This window comes from Scyliorhinus torazame, chromosome 11, assembly GCF_047496885.1.
Source record: "Scyliorhinus torazame isolate Kashiwa2021f chromosome 11, sScyTor2.1, whole genome shotgun sequence".
Lineage (NCBI taxonomy): Eukaryota > Metazoa > Chordata > Chondrichthyes > Carcharhiniformes > Scyliorhinidae > Scyliorhinus > Scyliorhinus torazame.
The window spans coordinates 4,663,205-4,678,211 of NC_092717.1; the positions used below are offsets into that span (position 1 = coordinate 4,663,205).

A 15,007-nucleotide genomic window follows, 5' to 3' on the forward strand; every position below is an offset into this window, starting at 1 on the left:
TTCCAGGAGTGTCCTCTTTACTCTCTGGGTTTTACCCGCCCATATAAACCTCGATACCGCCACACTCATACTTCTGAAAAAAGCCTTTGGGACAAAAATCGGGAGATGCTGAATAAAGAAAAGCAGTCTCAGAAGGACCGTCATCTTCACCGCCTGAACCCTCCCCGCCAGCGTCAGAGGGAGCATGTCCCATCTACAAAACTCCCTTCTCATTTGATCCACTGCTTTGCCCAAATTTAACTTGTGAAGCTGCCCCCAATCCTTGGCCACTTAAATCCCCAGATACCTAAAACTCTTCCCAACCACTTTAAAAGGTAGCTCCTTCAGCCTTCTTTCCTGCCCCCGTGCCTGAATCACGAACATCTTGCTTTTTCCCATATTTAACTTTTAGCCTGAAAATCGCCCAATTCTCCTATTACCTGCATGATTTTGGTCATCCCCCCACCAGGTAGGTCCATGATATAAAGCAACAAATCATATGCACAGAGAGAGACCCTGTGCTCCACCCCCCCTCTCTCACTATACCCCTCCAGGTATTCGCTGCTCTCAGAGCCATTGCTAAGGTTCCTATGGCCATGGCAAACAGTAATGGGGAGAGCGGGCATCCCTGCCTTGTTCCCCGACAAAGACTAAAGTATTGTGACCGAACTCGGTTAGTTCTTACATTTGCCACCAGGGCCTGGTACAGTTGCTGGACCCACTCCACAAATCCCTGCCCAAACCCAAGCCTGCCTAAAATATCCCACAGATATTTCCACTCCACTTGGTCAAAAGCCTTCTCCGCGTCCACGGCAACTACCACCTCAGCCTCGCGCCCCTCCACTGGCATCATAATTACATTAAGAAGCTGTCTAATGTTGGATATCAGGTGCCTGCCCTTTACAAATCCCGTCTGATCCTCCCCAATTATCTCCGGGACACAATCCTCTATTCGAGTGCCCAGGATCTTTGCCAATAATTTGGCATCTACATTGAAGAGGGAAATTGGCCTGTACGATCCACAGCTCTCCGGATCCTTGTCCCGCTTCAGGATGAGAGAAATTGCTGGCTGTGATGACGTTGGGGGAGTACTCCCAGCTCCTTGGACTCGTTGAAAGCCTGAACCAGGAGCGGCCCCAGTAACCCAGAGAACTTCTGATAAAATTCCACTGGGAACCCATCAGGTCCCGGGGCTTTACCCGATTGCATCGCCCCCAGTCCCTCTATCACCTCCCCAAGCTCAATTGGGCCCCCCAGGGCCTCCACCAGCACCTCATTTACTTTCGGGAACTCTAGCCTCCCCAGGAATTGATTCATGCCCTCCTCCCTAACCGGGGGTTCCGACTCGTATAGCTGGCTATAAAATTCCAGGAACACTTCATTCATCGCCCCCGGGTCCGTCACCATCTTCCCCCTCAAATCCTTTATTTTCCCAATTTCTCTCACTGCCTCCTGTTTCCTCAGCTGATGTGCCAGCATCCTGCTAGCTTTCTCCCCATGTTCATATATTGCCCCTTTTACCCACCTCAGCTGACCCTCTGCCTTTCTTGTGGAAAGGAGCCCAAACTCCAGTTGAAGTCTCTGATGCTCCTTCAGGAGCTCCTCATTTGGAGACTCCGAGTATCTCCTGTCCACCTGTAAGATTTCTCCTACCGCTCCGACCGCTCAGTTTTATCCCTGTGGACTCGAATCGAAATACATTCCCCGCACATTCAGTGCCTCCCAGACCACCCCAGCTGCAGTCTCTCCCGTGTCATTGACCTTTATGTACCCCCGAATGGCCTCTCTCACTCACTCACAGATCTCCTCATCCGCTAACAGCCCTGTATCTAGTCTCCACTGTGGGCGCTGGGACATTCCCGTGTCTGCCCGTAGGTCTATCCAGTGTTTGATATAAGTTGTTGCATATTTGTGAATGTTGATTGGTAGCTGGTAGATCTCCATGGTCCATTGCCATTGGATATTCCTGTGGTAGAATACTGCAGCGAATACCTTGGTATTTCATCTTGCTGATTACAAACTTCACCCCCAATATAATCAAAATCTAAATGCATGCGTTCTGTCTCCATGTCTGAGTTAACATGCATCATTTCTGAGGGTTTTTTTGAGGATTTAGCTAATATGATTGGTTGGCATTGAAAGGACAGAAGTACAATTTGACTTGCAGGATGTGAATCAGATGAAGCTTCACCATTTTGTTGGCCTGAACAGAATGGATTGAAATAGTGGCCAAACCATATCAGATGTTTCATTTCACAGGAATGGGTCTGTTTGTGTGGGAATGAAATGACCAGGATTACAATATTTGGCAAAACAGGAAATTAATCTTGTACTTTTTATTAATTTATGACAGCATTTGTCTCCGGTTGTTCACCAATTGTAGCTGGTCTCCTTAAATTGTACACCCCCATTTAGTTAACAGCAATATAATTTATCATATACCACATTAATAACTGCCGTTTGAATCTGGCCAGTGGTTCTGAAATAGATATGATTTGCCTTTTTAAAAAAACCTGCTTTGACATGTTAAAAAAAATTGGGCTTTTAAATTTGTAGCCAGTGCTTTTCTCGGCCCATGACTAATTCTGGAAGCGCCATTTTAAAGGTCTGTTCTTTATTCCCTGTGAAGGTACTTGCTGAATAAATCCTTCTATTAGTAGTCCTCTCTCAATGGCATTGCATTGGAAGGCCCAGAGAATGACCCATGCTCATGGTGTGTGACTTTGAAGATCATTGTAGTCCCACTCGTGGCTTCTTGGTGGGAAAAACAAGAGAAGGGAAAGACTGTCAAAGTAACCGTAAAACGTTGCTGCATATAGTGAATATCATTCCTGGTGGCCTGTGGAGGGAAAAGAGTTCTGATTATTCTAATGGCCATTTAACTGCGGTGGTGAAGATCTTAGCAGAGGTGAGCCGAGATCACCTCTCTCTATCTCCTGCCCCCCCCCCCCCCCCCCCCCCCCTCCCCCAGTTCCATATGATTTTTTGACTTGACTATTACCGACCATTGTAATCAAATGAGGAAAGGCAGATGGGTATTTTGTGTATCCATGGGGCCAATGTGATGCACGTGATCGCATTTGGATGAAGTGGGAGCAATACACCGACTTGTGGGATATGTTGGATGATGTAAGGAAACTTAAGAACAAAGAAAAGTACAGCACAGGAACAGGCCCTTCGGCCCTGCAAGCATGCGCCGACCATGCTGACCATAAGGTGAGAATAACTAGCAAAACATCTTGAGTTTAGTCCAGTTTAATTCCAAATTGTGTTTACTTGGGCCATTATTTGAATCAGCTGTCGTTTAAATTGAACAATGTAAGTAAAACAGCATGTGGAGTGATGTATTTGGAAAAATGGTATTTGATTTAAATAGTTAACTTTGGATTCATACAATCCAATACAGTCTAAATTCAATGTGACGAGGGTGTGATCACTACTGAGGAATTCCTGTAAATATTAATGTTGCCAGGGAGATGTTTATCTTTGCATTCAGTTAACACAACCCAGAGCAGGATGGGTGGTGTTCCTGAGAGTAATGCAAGAATTTTACTGAATGAAGCAGATTTTGCTTGAGCAATTTTGAGCAGGATCTTGCAGTCAACTGACTTAAAATGAAAGCAGCAACAAACCAAACAATATTCAAGTTTATGAATGAAATGGCTGCTTGCCTTGAGACTTGGTGCAGATCACTGACATTGCCTAAATCACAGAAACCATTGTGTACTTTGTATATATCTGAACTTTGACTGGACATGTCCAGGTACCTTATCCCCAAGGGAAGAAGTGCTGACTATGATCCCTCACTGCTATTTCCTGAACTCAATATCATCGATACAAGTCTTTGATCAATTCCATTCAATAAATAATTTGTGCACTAGACAGGAAAAGCTATGGGCTCTTGAAAATGTCCCGGCTGTAATGTAGAAGACTTGTGCTCCAGATATAGCTCATCTAGTATAGCTCAAACACTGGGATCTGCATAAAAGAGCAGGCGTTTGCCTACAAAAGGCAGGACAATTCCAATCTGCAGTAAATACTGGTACGGGGATATGGTAGTTAGCCACGCTCCACCATAGACCAGAGGCATATCTCACCATTAGAGAGACATAATCGATTGTGTATAACTTGAGGGGCATCAGTCCCAAAGCATGGGGTGAGGTAAGGTGGCAGGCCTTCATGGTGGTATGGGCATTGACCCCACACCGTTGGAGTTACCCTGCATCACACACTAGCCATGAGTGAATTAACGCTCCAAAACAATGAAGGAGTCATGAACCAGTGTTCCAAAGTGGCTGATTAATCCCAGAAACCTACTCCTCAGATTGGATTTTGGGGGAGATGGTGGCATAGTGACCATGTCATTGGATTAATAATCCAGAGGCCCAGGTAAATGTCCTGGAGATGTGGGTTCAAATCCGAACATAGCAGCTGTAGGAATTTGAATTCAATAAATATACTGAATGGAAAGCAAACCTCAGTAATGGTGACCAATATTGATTATTGGTTTAAAAAAAAAAAAACATCTGGTTTCACTAGTGTCCTTTTCGGGAAGTAAATCTGCCGCCCTTACCTGGTCTGGTCTACAAGACCCATAGCAATATGGTTGACTCTTCATTGCTCTCTGAAATGGCCCAGCAAACCACTTGGGCCATAGACAGTTGCGAATGAGCAACAAATTCTGTCTTTGTTAGTGACCCCCACATCCCATTAAAGAATAAACAAAACATTACCAAAAAATTGCAAGAGCTACTGGTTCCACATCTTGGTCTAAACATGGGCATGAGTTGAATTACTTTTTTTTTCTAAATTTAGAGTGCCCAATTCATTTTTTCCAATTAAGGGGCAATTTAGCGTGGCCAATCCACCTACCTTACACATCTTTGGGTTGTGGGGGTGAAACCCACACATACATGGGGAGAATGTGCGGACTCCGTGAGGCAGCAGGCTAACCACTGCGCCACCGTGCTGCCCTGTGAGTTGAATTCCTGACGAGGAGAGAATGACTGCCCTCAATCAAGCTTGAGGCAGCAAATTTGACTACGTGGCATCAAGGAGTCCTCGCACAATTGAAACCATTAGAATCAGGCAGATTCTCTGATTGGTTGGAAACATGTTTAGCAGAAAGGAAGATGATTGTGGTTGTTTAATGGGGTAGGTACACAAAAACACAAGAGATAGGAGTGAACCATATGGCCCGCCATTCAATGGCCGATCTGGGGCTTCAACTCTACTTTCTTGCCCATGCCCCATATTCCTTAATTCCTTGCGACACCAATACCTTTATAAGAACTAGGAGCAGGAGTCGGCCATCTGCCCCTTCGAGCCTGCTCCGCCATTCAATGAGATCATCGCTGACCTTTTGTGGACTCAGCTCCACTTTCCCACCCAAACACCATAACCCTCTATTCTTCAAAAAGCTACCTATCTTTATCTTGAAAATATTTAATGAACGAGCCTCAACTGCTTCACTGGGCAAGGAATTCCATAGATTCACAACTCTTTGGGTGAAGAAGGTTCCTCCTAAACTCAGTCCTAAATCTATTTTGAGGCTTTGGCCCCTAGTTCTGCTTTCACCCGCCAGTGGAAACAACCTCCCTGCATATATCCTATCTATTACCTTCATAATTTTATATGGTTCCATAAGATTCTTCTCTTCTCTCTCTCTCTCCCCCCCCCCCCCCCCCCCCCCCCCCCTCCCGGGTTGTGGGGATGAAATTCCAACAAGTACAGTCTTAGTCTACTCAACTTCTCTCGTAATCCAATCCCCTCAACTCTGGGATTAACCTAGTGAATCTCCTCTGCACACCCTCCAACGCCAGTACATCCTTTCTCAGGTAAGGAGACCTAAACTGCACACAATGCTCCAGGTGTGGCCTCACTAACAGTTGCAGCATAACCTCCCTAGTCTTAAACTCCATCCTCTGGCAAGAAGGACAAAACTCCATTCGCCGCCTTAATCACCTGTTGCACCTGTAAACCAGCTTTTTGCGACTCATGCACTAGCGCACCCAGGTCTCTGCACAGCAGCATGTTTTAATATTTTATATTTAAAGAATCCCTTTTGCTGTTATTCCTGCCAAAATTGATAACCTTGCATTTCTCAACATTGTATTCCATCTGCCACACCCTAGCCCATTCACTTAACCTATCCAAATCCCTCTGCAGACTTCCAGGATCCTCTGCACTTTTTGCTTTACCACTCATCTTCGTGTCGTCTGCAAACTTGGACACATATTCTTGGTCCCCAACTCCAAATCATCTATGTAAATTGTGAACAATTGTGGGCCCAACACTGATCCCTGAGGGACACCACTAGCTACTGATTGCCAACCAGAGAAACACCCATTGATCCTCATCTTTGTGTCTTCCACTGTGAAGACTGACCCAAAAAACCTGTTCAGTTCCTCAGCCATTTCCTCATCTCCCATTATCAAATCTCCCTTCTCATCCACTAAAGGACCAATATTTACCTTAGTCACTCATTTTTGTTTTATATATTTGTAGAAACTTTTACTATCTGTTTTTATATTCTGAGCAAGTTTACTCTCATAATCTATCTTACTCTTCTTTATAGCTTTTTTAGTAGCTTTCTGTTGCCCCCTAAAGATTTCCCAATCCTCTAGTCTCCCACTGTTCTTTGCCATTTTGTATGCTTTTTCCTTCAATTTGATACTCTCCCTTATTTGCTTAGTTATCGACGGTCGAGTTTCCCTCTTTCTAATGTCCTTTTTGTTGCTATAAACTTTTGCTGAGCACTGTGAAAAATCGCTTGGAAGGTTCTCCACTGTTCCTCAAATTTTTCACCATAACGTCTTTGCTCCCAGTCTACCTGAACCAGCTCTTCTCTCATCCCTTTGTAATCTCCTTTGTTTAAGCACAAAATGCTAGTGTTTGATTTTACCTTCTCACCCTCCATCTGTATTTTAAATTCCATCATATTGTGATCGCTCCTTCCGAGAGGATCCCTAACTATGAGATCATTAATCAATCCTGTCTCATTACACAGGACCAGATGTAGGGTCGCTTGTTCCCTCGTAGGTTCTATTCCACACTATTCTAGGAAACTATCGTGGATACGTTCATTATCATGGCCTTAAATGCGTTCAATGATAAATCAGCCACAACCCTTTGAAATAATTTCTCCTTGTCTCGGTATAAATGATCAACCCCTTTCCTGAGATTGTGCCCTTGCGTTTTAGATTCCCTGACCGGTGGAAACAATCTCTTACCCATTCAAGCCCCTTCAGAATCTTGTACATTTTCGATGGGCCGAATTGCCGCCTTCTGCACTGTAGGGATTCTATGATTTCAATGAGTTCACCCATCATTCTTATAAACTCCAGAGAAAATAGACCCAATTTGCTCAGTCTTTCTCTAAAGGATAGACCCATGTCCCAGGGACCAATTTAGTGAAGTTTTGGTGTACAACCTCCAATACAAGTATATTCTTAAATCTGAAGTCCAAATGTGGTGTCTCAAAAGCCCTGTACAACTGTAGCAAGACATCTTTATTATTGTACTCCAAACCCTTTGCAATAAAGGCCAACATGCCATTTACCTTCCTAATTTCTGCATGCTAACGGCTTTCATTTCTTATACAAACACACCCAAGTCTCTTTGAACATTAGTGCTTATAAGTTGCTCACCCCTCAAAATGTATTCAGCATTTTAAATATTTTGACCAAAGTGAATAACTTCATACATCCTTACATTATACTCCACCTGCCATCTTGTTGCCCACTCACTTAACCTGTCTGTATCGCTTTGCAGCCTCCTTACAGCCTACCGTCCCACTTTGCTTGGTATCATCAGCAAATTTAGATAGATAACTCCTGTCTCATCAAAGTCACTAATATAGATTGTGAATAGCTGAAGCCCCATCACTGATCCTTGTGGTACTCTTAATATTCATTGTTCCAAAAAAAGCCCTAATCATGGCCACTCTGTGCTACCTGCCTGCTAACCTATCCTGTATCCATGCTAATATATCACTCCCAACTTGTGCTCTTTTCTTTCCAATTAACCTTTTGTGTGGCACCTTATTGAATGCCTTTTGGATACTACCTCAGCTACTGATTTCCCCCTTTTAATAATAATAATCACTTATTGTCACAAGTAGGCTTCAATGAAGTTACTGTGAAAAGCCCCTATCTACTTTTAATCTTTTATCTACTTTACTGGTTACATCGTCAAAAAACACCAGTAAATTTATTAAACGGGATTTCTCCTTAATAAAACCATCTTGACTTGTTCCAATCACATTTTGCTTCTCTTTTTTTAAGAATAAATTTAGAGTACCCAATTTATTTTTTCCAATTAAGGGACAATTTAGCATGGCCTATTCACCTATCCTTCACATCTTTGGGTTGTGGGGCGAAACCCACTGTTGTGGGCCAGGGTTTAGAGAACCCCAAAGTGTATCATGGAGTTCACCTGACCCACAACTTTTAATAGATTGTGGTATGGGGAGCACACGGCCCACTCTACAGGTGTGGTACAGCAGAAATGGACAAGTATTTTTTAAAGCAAAACAATGTTTATTCTATGAACTCATGTTCACCTTTTTAAAACAAACAGTGAACATCTTAGCAACCATTAATTCAAATACAACCCCCAAAGAGTACAACACTAAGTAATGCTTACGCTGTCCTTTTCACACCCAGAAGACTTACAAAATACACAACCTTTAACAGAAGCACATCAGGTTAAAGTCACTACTGAAAACAGTTATAATTCTGAATTCACCAAATGATAAAGAAATAGTCTTTTCATGGCAGAGAGAACAGCAGCTTTGTCTGACTTCAGCTCCAACACTGAAAACTAAACCGAAAAAACACAGACACACACTAGCTTTTCTCAGTGAAACTAAAAAGCAGAGCCAGAGCTCAGCTCCACCCACACTCTGACATCACTGCAGTAACATGAGCATTAAAACATTTCTTAAAGTGACATTCTCATGACACCTCCCCCCAAGAAAAAGAAATAAACCATCAACTTCAAGATGGTTTCATTTTTCACATTTTCACTATCCTTTAAGAAATGCACACAGGTTTTTTTAAAAAAACACACACAAACAGGTATAATAATGGTAGGTAGATAATACAACCAAATACCCGCTCAATATGGAAGGTTTAGAACTGAAAAAGCAAATAAGAGAAGCAAAGTTGACAGTCTGAGAATCGACTGGCAACAAACCAATAAGGAAATCCCCAAGTCTTCCCGAGGCAAATATATGGTAAAAAGAGTGTGGTCAATTTGGGACTAAAATGTGGATTTACACATGACGATAGAGGACCTAGCTGAGATATTAAATGCGTACTTTGCATCTGTCTTTACCAAGGAGGGAAATGCTACGTGGGTTATGATGATAAAGGAGGCAGTTCAGACACTTGAATGGTTTAAATTAATAAGGAAGAGGTATTGGATAGACTGTCTGTACTTAAATGTCGATAAGGCAACAGGACCAGATGAGATGAATTCAAGAGTACTGAGGGAAGCGAGAGTGCAAATTGCAGAGGCACTGGCCATAATTTTCCAATTTTCTTTGGATTTTGGTGGTGCCAGATGAGGATATAATTGTGAATGTAACACTCTTGTTCAAAAAAGGCTGCAAAGTTGGACCCAGGAACTACTGGTCGGTCAGTTTAACCTTGGTAATAAAAACGGTGCTGGAAATATTCAACCGCACTAGCACCATCTGTGATGAAAGAAACAGAGGGTATAATTTTAAGGATAGAGAGAGCTCGGCGCTTGCCACCCTGAGGTGCCTCCTTCGCTTTTTCTCTTTCTCTCCCCCACTCCGAGCTTCCCACCCAAGATGGAGGAAGGTTTTTTCTGTTTTCTATCTTGCCTGCAACCTCCAGCCTAACAATATTGTTAGGGGTGGGAAAAGGCCCTTAAGTGCGCCCCCGCTTCAGAACCTGTCTTGGGAGATGATAAAATTCTGCACACATATATGTTTTGCATTTGATATTCTTCTGTTTTGAAGAAGTTATATTCGACTCCTTCATTCAGTTTCTTTCTCCACAGATGTCTGACCCGAGTATTTCTAGCACTTTGTTTTCATTTCAGATTTCCAGCATCTGCGGTATTTTACTTTTATTTTGGAGCATAATCTTGGTGAGGGGGGGGGGGGGGGGGGGGAAGCTTCTAGAAATGATAATTTTGGGCAAAATCAGTAAGGACTAAGATAATTTTGGCTAATTAAGGAAAGTGAACAAGGATTTGTTAAGACTCTTGAGACAAGTCGTGTTTACGATAGCCCAGTGGTTAGCATTGTTGTTTCACAGCTCCAGGGTCCCGGGTTCGATTTCTGGCTTGGGTCACTGTCTGAAGAGAAGCAAAGTTGACAGTCTGAGAATCTACCTCAGAACTGATTATGGGAAGACCGTTTAAAGCACTCTGTAAATAGCTGTTTATAGTTAAAATAAATCGTTATTTCCTAAGTTAACTGGTGGAGTCAGTTTTTGAAATTATTGCACTCTGCCTCAAAAATGTCACCTTGCCTGTATCACTTTATTGGGAAGAGGGTTCCAAATATTCACAACCCTCAGAGAACAGAAAATCCTCTCATCTCCGCCTTAAACGGGAGACTAACATCTGGAGATCCTAATATCAGTAAGATATTTGAAGTGGCAAGTAATGTTTGCACTAAATGTTAGTCAGTGACCATCTTCAACCAGGAACAGTCTATAACCACCTCCCCAGGAAGTTCAATGACAATACCATCACAAAATCACCCATAGTCAACATCCGTTGACCAAAAACTGAACAAGAGCAGTCACACACATACTTGTTAGCAAAATGGGTCAAGAGGCTGGATATTTTGTGATAACTCTTCTCTTGGCTCATCTGTGTCATTCCATCACCTTTGACGCACAGCCAGGAGTGTAATTGAATATTCCCACTTGTGATGAGTAGAGTTTAACTACACGCTAAGCCAGTGATTTTCAAACCTTTTTTTCCGGGGTCCCGTTTTTACCAACCTGCCGACCTTCGCAACCCACGCCGGCCAATCTTGATCCACCATTTTCTCATACCTTTAACGCGAGAGGTGAGCCTGCTTGGTCCTCATGATCTCACTCCAATCAGATTCACAGGAGGAGAGGGCTATGCACATATCAGGTGCAGGATTCTGCTGCTTCCTTTGTGCCGTCTTCATCTTTGTGAGGATGGAAAATCCAACCTCGCACATGTAGGTTGTTGTGAAGGACAAAAGCAACAAAATTACTCCGCTCCAGATACTTCTAGGAGACGCTACTTCAGAATGCTGACAGTTTCATTGACTTGTGCCGTGCTTTTAATGTGCTGTCAGAGCTGAGGCGCAGTTCAGTCAGCTTCATTTGGAGTCAGGCTTGCCAGTCCATTGACAGTTTCCTTACTAATGCTGTTTCCTTTGATGTGTCTTAGTATTACATAGAACATAGAACGATGCAGCGCAGTACAGGCCCTTCGGCCCACGATGTTGCACCGAAACAAAAGCCATCTAACCTACACTATAGAACATAGAAAGGGGAACATGTGGTAATTTTGGCTTTACACTCGCAATTGCCAAACTTTGATTGACTTTTGGAAAGCTGCGATTTCTTCAGTGCCGAAAGCAATCATCATCCTTCCCTTGCAATTTGAGGTTCAGTTCATTCAGAATTGAAAAGATGTCTGCAAGGTAAGGCATAGTTAGTATCCAAGTTTCATCAGCAAACTAATCAGCCAGAGAGGACAATTTCTCGAGGAGGAGAGCGTGGCTATCGTTCCTCAGTTTGTAAACTCTGAGTAGCTCCTCTGTTGATTGACCATTACAGTAATTCTTCAAGCAGATGAAGTCCACCCTCATTGGGAGTGACTGGTCACTGTTCGATTCAATGCTTTAATATAGTCTAAAAGGTCAGCAAAAACTTACAGCCACCCTTCAGTACACAGCGGGTGAGAGGTGATGATTTCCCATGGCTTTCATTATATCCCTTACCAAACATTCAGTTCTGTCCATGATTAAACCATGAGGAATATATACTCTCTCCAGATCATTTGAGTAAATTGTTTAGGGATGCAAAACAGATCTCGGTCATAGCCCTGTTCATCATCGGTGATCACCACGCAGTCAGCAGCCGCCATGCCGCAATTGCGCTTTGACCCCGGGTTCAGGTCCCAACACTCCCGGGCCATGTGCACTGATGAGCGGGCACGCATGCGCAATGCGGCCGCATTTTTAAATTTTTTTAAAGCCGCTCGCAGCCATTGTTAAATGCTGTTGCGCGTGAATTCCCGCGATCGGGAACGCTGAGATGGGTGGCTCTGCGACCCTCCCGACACCCACACGTGACCCAGCCGTGGGACACGACCCCCACTTTGAAAATGCCTGCTCTAAGCTCTCTACCAACCAGGATAAAAGTAGCAGTTAAATGTTGGTTTTCTTAGTTATACTTTTTGTCACGTTTGCAGTTGTTTTAACCATTTTCTACCCGAAAAGTTCTCGATAGTTATTTTAAAATGTGCCGCTGAATTTTCCCCCTTTAAAGCTAAAACTCAGAAATCAGCAGTTTTGGCATGCGCCTGAAATCATCCCTGAGACATTCCAGTAACTTTACACTGCACCTATTATCTATTTGAACTGTGGTATTCTTAGCAAGCTGGGCAGGAAGATTCTACACACGAGGGGACAATGAGGGGAGTCGGCTTTACTTCACATCGGCTGCTTGAGACTTAGAAAAAGGACACCTCTACCAAAAAGTCATACTGAGTCTTTAGAAGCCTAGCCTATTCTGTCTGGGTCTTTAGAAGCCTAGCCTATTCTGTCTGGGTCTTTAGAAGCCTAGCCTATTCTGTCTGGGTCTTTAGAAGCCTAGCCTATTCAGTCGGTAACAAATCTGAGAAACAAGATTGTTCCTCCTTGGGACACAGAAGAATGACGATGTGCTTAATGTTAGCAATGTTATTTAGTCTTATTATATGAGCTGATTGAATGAAGCAACTTTGACCATATCTCCTGCTTTGTATGTTTTACCTTCCTGTGGAACAAAGCGGCTGACCAGAATTGGCTTTTTGTGTCTTGTGTGAGCTTGGTCTAGTTTGGAGGAACTAAGAAAAACATGACTAGAAATGCGTTACCAGTCCACATCACGAGAGGAGTCTTTTTTTTAACATTTTTACATCCTGTGGTTGTGTGAACATTTGGTTAGACTCGGGCACAATGAACTGATTTCCATATAAGTAATAACACTCTTGACTATTTCCTGGCACAGTACATCTGCAAACCTGAATGTTTAAACCAAGGTCTTCACTACATTGAGATCTTTATTGTGCCTTTTACTATATAAACATGTATAATTTTGCTATTTTCTTTTTGCAGGTTGAACAGTCAAAGGTATTTGTTAAAGAAGGTGGTGTTCAGTTGCTACTCACGATAGTCGACACACCAGGGTTTGGAGATGCTGTGGATAATAGTAACTGGTAAGGTTCTGTAAACGTGAATAGTAAAGAATGAACTTCTGTTCATAGAGCGTTCCTTTCGCTTCTTTTCGAGACGCTTTCACAGCTCGTGAATTACTTTGAAAGCTAGATATTGTTAGCTAAGTCAGCATTTTATGTCTTTCAACATGTCACAAATCGCAGTGAGAAAAATGATCAGTTCATTTGGTTTTGATGTTGTTTAATGGTTAAATATAAGCCAGCATATGAGAAGAATTGAATACTCATTGAACAGTGCATCCACATGGCAGATTGATGACAACACACTTTAAGATATTAGCTAAAATTTAGTGATCTAGTATTCTCAGTAGTGTATTGAAGTGCTAGCCATGGAGTGGGTCTTAACCCATAATCCTTTGGATCAGGAACAAGTGTTAACCGTGAATCAGGGTGCTCGCAACTCATTATCTATTAGACCAATGGATCAAATCTATACCAATGTTTAAAACCAAAGCAATGTTTGCCCTCAAGTGTTTGTAAAATCTCTCTTTTTAAAAAAAATATATATTTTATTAAAGTTTTCAAACACAATTTTTCCCCCTTACAAATCAACAAAAATGGTAACATGATAACTGATAGATAACATTGTTTAAATGAAATCGTGAACTAACAAAATAACACTAAATAGTGCTCCCCCCCCCCCTTCACCCCATCTAGAACAAAAACAATTCTCTCTCTCTCCCCGCCCCCGGGCTGCTGCTGCTGGCTATCTATTTTCCCCCTAATGTTCCGCTAGATAGTAGAGGAACGGTTGCCACCGCCTGGTGAACCCCTGAGCCGATCCTCTCAGCGCAAACTTCATCCGCCCCAGTTTTATGAACCCCGCCATATCGTTTATCCAGGCCTCCACGCCAGGGGGTTTCGCTTCCTTCCACTAAGATCCTTCGCCGGGCTACTAGGGAAGCAAAGGCCACAATATCGGCCTCTTTCGCCTCCTGCACTCACGGCTCATCCGCTACCCCAAATATAGCTAACCCCCAGCTTGGCTTGACCCGGACCTTCACCACCTTCGAGATCACTCCTGCCACTCCCCTCCAGTGCCGGACACGACCAAAACATATGTGTGTGGTTCACCGGGCTTCCCCCGCACCTCCCGCACCTGTCCTCCACTCCGAAGAACCTGCTCAACCTCGCTCCCGTTATATGTGCTCTATGTAGCACCTTAAATTGGATCAGGCTAAGCCTGGCACACGAGGAAGAGGAATTTACCCTAGGGCATCAGCCCACAAACCCTCCTCAATCTCCTCCCCAAGCTCCTCTTCCCATTTTCCTTTCAGCTCTTCTACCAGCTCCTCCCCCTCTTCTCTCATCTCCCGGTATATTTCGGACACTTTGCCCTCCCCGACCCACACCCCCGAAAGCACTCTATCCTGGATCCCCTGTGTCGGGAGCAGCGGAAATTCCCTCACCTGTCTCGTAAACGCCTTCACCTGCATATACCTAAAGATGTTCCCCGGAGGCAGCTCGTACTTTTCCTCTAGTGCTCCCAAGCTCGCAAACGTCCCATCTATAAATAAGTCTCCCACTCTCCTAATTCCAGCCCGGTGCCAGCTCTGGAACC

General features: G+C 43.5%; 1 protein-coding gene across 2 annotated transcripts in view; it reads left to right on the top strand.

Annotated features, from left to right (window-relative positions):
• The window catches only part of LOC140385067 (septin-7), a 155,433-nt gene that overhangs the window by 96,191 nt on the left and 44,235 nt on the right, over positions 1 to 15,007 (top strand). For both annotated transcript variants that reach the window (XM_072466868.1, XM_072466869.1), the window contains exon 3: positions 13,328 to 13,428. In XM_072466868.1, the coding sequence (XP_072322969.1) occupies positions 13,328 to 13,428 (101 nt within the window). The remainder of the gene's footprint in view (positions 1 to 13,327; positions 13,429 to 15,007) is intronic.